The sequence below is a fragment of the Pyxicephalus adspersus genome, chromosome 8 (genome assembly GCF_032062135.1).
Source record: "Pyxicephalus adspersus chromosome 8, UCB_Pads_2.0, whole genome shotgun sequence".
In the NCBI taxonomy this organism is placed as follows: domain Eukaryota; kingdom Metazoa; phylum Chordata; class Amphibia; order Anura; family Pyxicephalidae; genus Pyxicephalus; species Pyxicephalus adspersus.
This window is the reverse complement of record NC_092865.1, coordinates 34,599,109-34,603,574: the sequence shown is the minus strand read 5'-3', so window position 1 is coordinate 34,603,574 and position 4,466 is coordinate 34,599,109. Positions and strand designations below refer to the sequence as shown.

General features: G+C 37.8%; 1 protein-coding gene across 1 annotated transcript in view; it reads right to left on the bottom strand.

Annotated features, from left to right (window-relative positions):
- Positions 1–4,466, bottom strand: part of SLC30A7 (solute carrier family 30 member 7) — a 21,513-nt gene that overhangs the window by 16,085 nt on the left and 962 nt on the right. The window contains exon 2 of the mRNA XM_072420006.1: positions 2,197–2,298. Coding sequence (XP_072276107.1) covers positions 2,197–2,298 — 102 coding nt within the window. The remainder of the gene's footprint in view (positions 1–2,196; positions 2,299–4,466) is intronic.

Here is a 4,466-nt window from a genome sequence, read left to right as displayed (position 1 = left end):
TCTTATCAATGCTTTCTAGAAAATTTTGTAAACCATGTGTTGCTTTCAGGGGTTATTTCCGTTAAACAAGTGTGTTGTTCTGGGAACTGAATAACCAATAAATTGGTGAGATGACAACATACTTCAATTAGATTGTCGATGCTGTATGATATGTACATAAAGCTATTGAACGATTGCTATACATTGTGACATGACAGGAAATAATATAAAAAAAACATGGCTAATACTTAGTAAAAAAATTAAAATAAAGTCATGTTGGTGTCAGAACAGGAGGACAGCCTAAATTATCCTCATAGCAAACAGCTGTATGTATACATATGTGAGCTCAAACACCTGGCGTACAGTGTACATGCAGTGTGGCTGGACAAAACGGATATATCACTGTGTCTCGGGTTTGCACATATACAAATGACCTTAGGAAGCTTATCTGAAAAGGCAATGCAAAGACTGATGTAAAATTAGCAGCCACACCACCTTTTCATCTGTAAGGTGTACAATGTGTGATTGTGGGTTATTTAGATCTTAAACAAAACAAGTGACTAGAAGAATCACCACATACATGAGACATTTGTAAAGCTAAACGAAAAGATTTTACATTAATGGGATATAATCCACTTTCAGCTTGCAAGGAAATACTGGACATCACATAGGCATACCACATGTGAAACACAAGAGAGCTGATTTCTAAGGGTCAGGGAAGCCCATAACAGACATATTCCAAAGGTCATTGTACAGCACAAGATAAAAATCTGAGCTGATTAGTTACTATGTACACATGAACACACTTTTGAGCATTAAAAAAGAGCACGAAAAAAGGGGACTGAAAGGCCTTGTTCACTCTAGAATAATGTGATTTGCTGTGAGTTATAGAGAAATGCATGGAAACACACAGATACCAGCGTTACTGTCTGTTATGACGCAGACCCCATACATTACAACAGACGAATGCTGGTAGCAAAGCACTACATTAGATATAGTGAGAACATTCACAAAGTGCACACCACACAAGGTGAAGAAATGCTTTAAAGGATCCAACTAAAAAAAAAAAAATGTATTTAAACTTTTTAATATATTCCCTTAAAGTTCTACTTTCTGACTTGCAGAACCTTTCACCAACTAGCATGGGGGTCAGTGGGAAGATTGTCGCCTTTACAGATAGCCAAATAGACCATTGGTGTCACCTACACTGACCTGAAAGGCAAAGATTGCTCAAAGGACCCCTAGCAACTTCTGGAGGAACCCTGCTTGATAAACACTGAGCGAGATACGTTGGCCTGACGAGGGAGAAGTAAACAAAAATGTCCCAAGCTAACAAACTGGTTATAAAATTTAGTTTCTCATTGCCTGCAAACCCTCGTCAAACTCAATTTGTATTTTATAGATATAGATATGAGAATGCTTACTTTAAGAACTTGAAATATCTTAAATCCAATGTTTTCCCAGACCCACCAGCTATCATCAGACAAGTTACTCAGGCTGTGAATTGTCAAAGTTATCATTGGAGGATTTAAATATAAATATTTGTATATTTTTCATACTCAAACGTCTGGCCAGCAGAACTGGCAAGCTGCAGCACTCACTGAAACTTTTACCTTTTACATGCTGAAGGGGGGTAGGGTCACAGTGCTAAAATTCAAATCATTTACTAACTGCTGCATTGTTTTCACACACTACATGCAACATGCAAGGGCGGTTTGCCACCTTCACATTGGATTGGAATTGGAAGGGGTATGCAAGCATTTTTAGGAAGTTTTATTATACAATAATGGGACCTGGACAGTACAGGCATATTACAGAGATGACAGGCACCAGAGAAGAGAGGGACAAAAGAAAATGGACTCAGGTAAAGGGGTAACTGGATACCTATGACACAAACACCTGGGAGCAGATTTGTCACGTGTTGCAGCACCACTTTTTAACCACATGGCCACAGCTTCCCCCCACCCAAAAATGTATTGGGAGAACATTGAAATCCTCATTTTTCTCACTATTATTAATATTAATAAAATAATGTTTCTCACCATTACTAATAATAAAATATTATTGGATGTCCCATAAAGAAATTGCAGACAACTGATACAGGTGGAGAATCAGCAATATACATTTAGCAATGCTGGATAATTTTGTGACTCCTATGTGTATAATATTTGTACTATTATATGACAGACAACACACGCAGCCATCGTGACTCATTACCTGTTGCTCCATATTCCATAGAAGAGCTCCACAAATGCAAAGGATAAATTCAAGCACAGAAAGCAGAATAAATTTCTTGATGTAGAATCGGAGAAGATTGACCTGCAAAAATCAAGACATTAAAGATACAGATGACCCAACAAAGTCATCCAACACTTCTTTATTATTAAAGTTTTCTGCCTGACAGGTCTTTATGTAAATATGCTGTGTAGCAGGATCTAACAATGAGTCAGTGTGGCTAAAGGATTATTTCCTGCCGGTGTGGTCTGAAAAGAATGTGTGTGTCAGGAGAACGCTACACTCTGTATCTTTATACATCTAAACCTACTCCTTAGATGAAGTGCAGGACACTTTGGAGATAATTTACTAAAGTGCAAGCTGTTCATTTAGCAAAGTAAAGTATCGCTATGAAAGGTATACTTCACTTGCCAACTTCAACTCCAACCATCCAATCAAGGTTTTCTTGTAGATGATTGGGAATTCTATGGAAAGTGAAGTTTTACTACATTCTCTAAGCTATGTGAAAACTCCCTTGCACGGTGATAATTTACTAAGTGAAGAGTTTATATGCCTTTAGTAAAATCAACCCGGGTGTGTCTGGATGGAACAACTCCTTCACGTAAAACGGAACTAAAGTCAAAACAAAAAAACACACTTACCTTCATTCCTGCAGTTCTGTCGATCCATGGGGAGGTTTCTTCGATTGGGTATTGCGTTGTCTCGGTATCCTTCTCTTAGCCTGGAAGTGCCATCTTCTTTACTCTTCTTCCAGGTTCCTCTTGGTACTTCATTGTAGATGGGTGACATAGATGGAAGAAAAAAACTGGCGATCTCACGCATTCACAGTGAGATTGGCAATATTTTTCCCAATTAAAGAAAGGGCTCCTACTGTCTAGATTGATACAGCCGATCAGGACAGAAAGAGGAGGTGTTGCATCCATTTTTTGGGGAAGAAAAAGGGTTTTGCACTTAAAAAAATACAATTTTTACTTTATATAAAAGATTTGTATACCCTTTTATGTAAAGTAAAAACTTTGAGTTTAGGTCCACTTTAAGTGGCTGCTTTAAAAACTCAGTTTTCTCTCAGTAGATACAATTGAATGTTTTATGCTAAAATAGTTATAATAAAAATATTTGCTCATTTGTGTCCCATTCAGGGGATTTCTTTTTACTTCATGTCCTGCAGACTCAACAAGAAGTGGGAGGTAAATCTCTCCAATGTGCAATAAATGCCCATTTACCCAGAAGTCCCTGCAAGAAGAGGCATCACCATTTGATGATTCCCCTCTATTCCTGTCCTAGTAACAAATCCAAATGCTGTATTTGGTCTCCCTTTCAGTACTGATGAGAGCAATCACCGGGATAAAGAATGAGCATAAGCAGCAATAAAAGCCAATAAAAGGAAGAACTTTAAAATAAACCTATACACAATACATTTGTTATTGTTATATATTAGTAAGATATACTTACCTGGATGCTGGGTAAGTTCTACATACTATACACTTACACCAAGGAGTTACATAGCACAAAGTGTTTGTGCCACCAACAATCATCTTCCTATGGATACATTGTGTTCATTACCATCAGGGCTGGATGGTTGTTAGTGAACACATTGCTATTAGAGATGTGGGGCAGGAATGACAATCTCCTGGTTATAAATAGTGGTGAGGATGACGCTGTACCTGGGGGAGATCAGAGCTTGGCATGGCCTTGGGGTAACAAAAAGAAGGCTGCACAGGAAAGTGAATGCGGATTGGTTTTTTAAATGAGAAATCCATAGATGATCTCTGTATACATCCCCTGTATAGGTTATGGCACTAAGAGTTCTATTCTCGGAATGCTAACGGTGATCATCATCATTAATAATATGTATATGGCGCCAACATATTCTGCAGCGCTGTACAATAATTGGTGATCCCTTGTCTCTATCACTGATAACATGATGTATTGGTGATCTCCCGTCTCTATCACATGTTGTATTGGTGATCTTTTGTCTCTATCACCGATCACATGTTGTATTGGTGATCTAATGTCTATCACATGATGTATTGGTGATCTATTGTCTCTATCACATGTTGTATTGGTGATCTATTGTCTCTATCACATGATGTATTGGTGATCTCCTGTCTCTATCACATGTTGTCTTGGTAATCTCCTGTCTATCACATGATGTATTGGTGATCTCATGTTATTATCACATGATGTATTAGTGATCTATTGTCTATCACATGATGTATTAGTGATCTCCTGTCTCTATCACATGATGTATT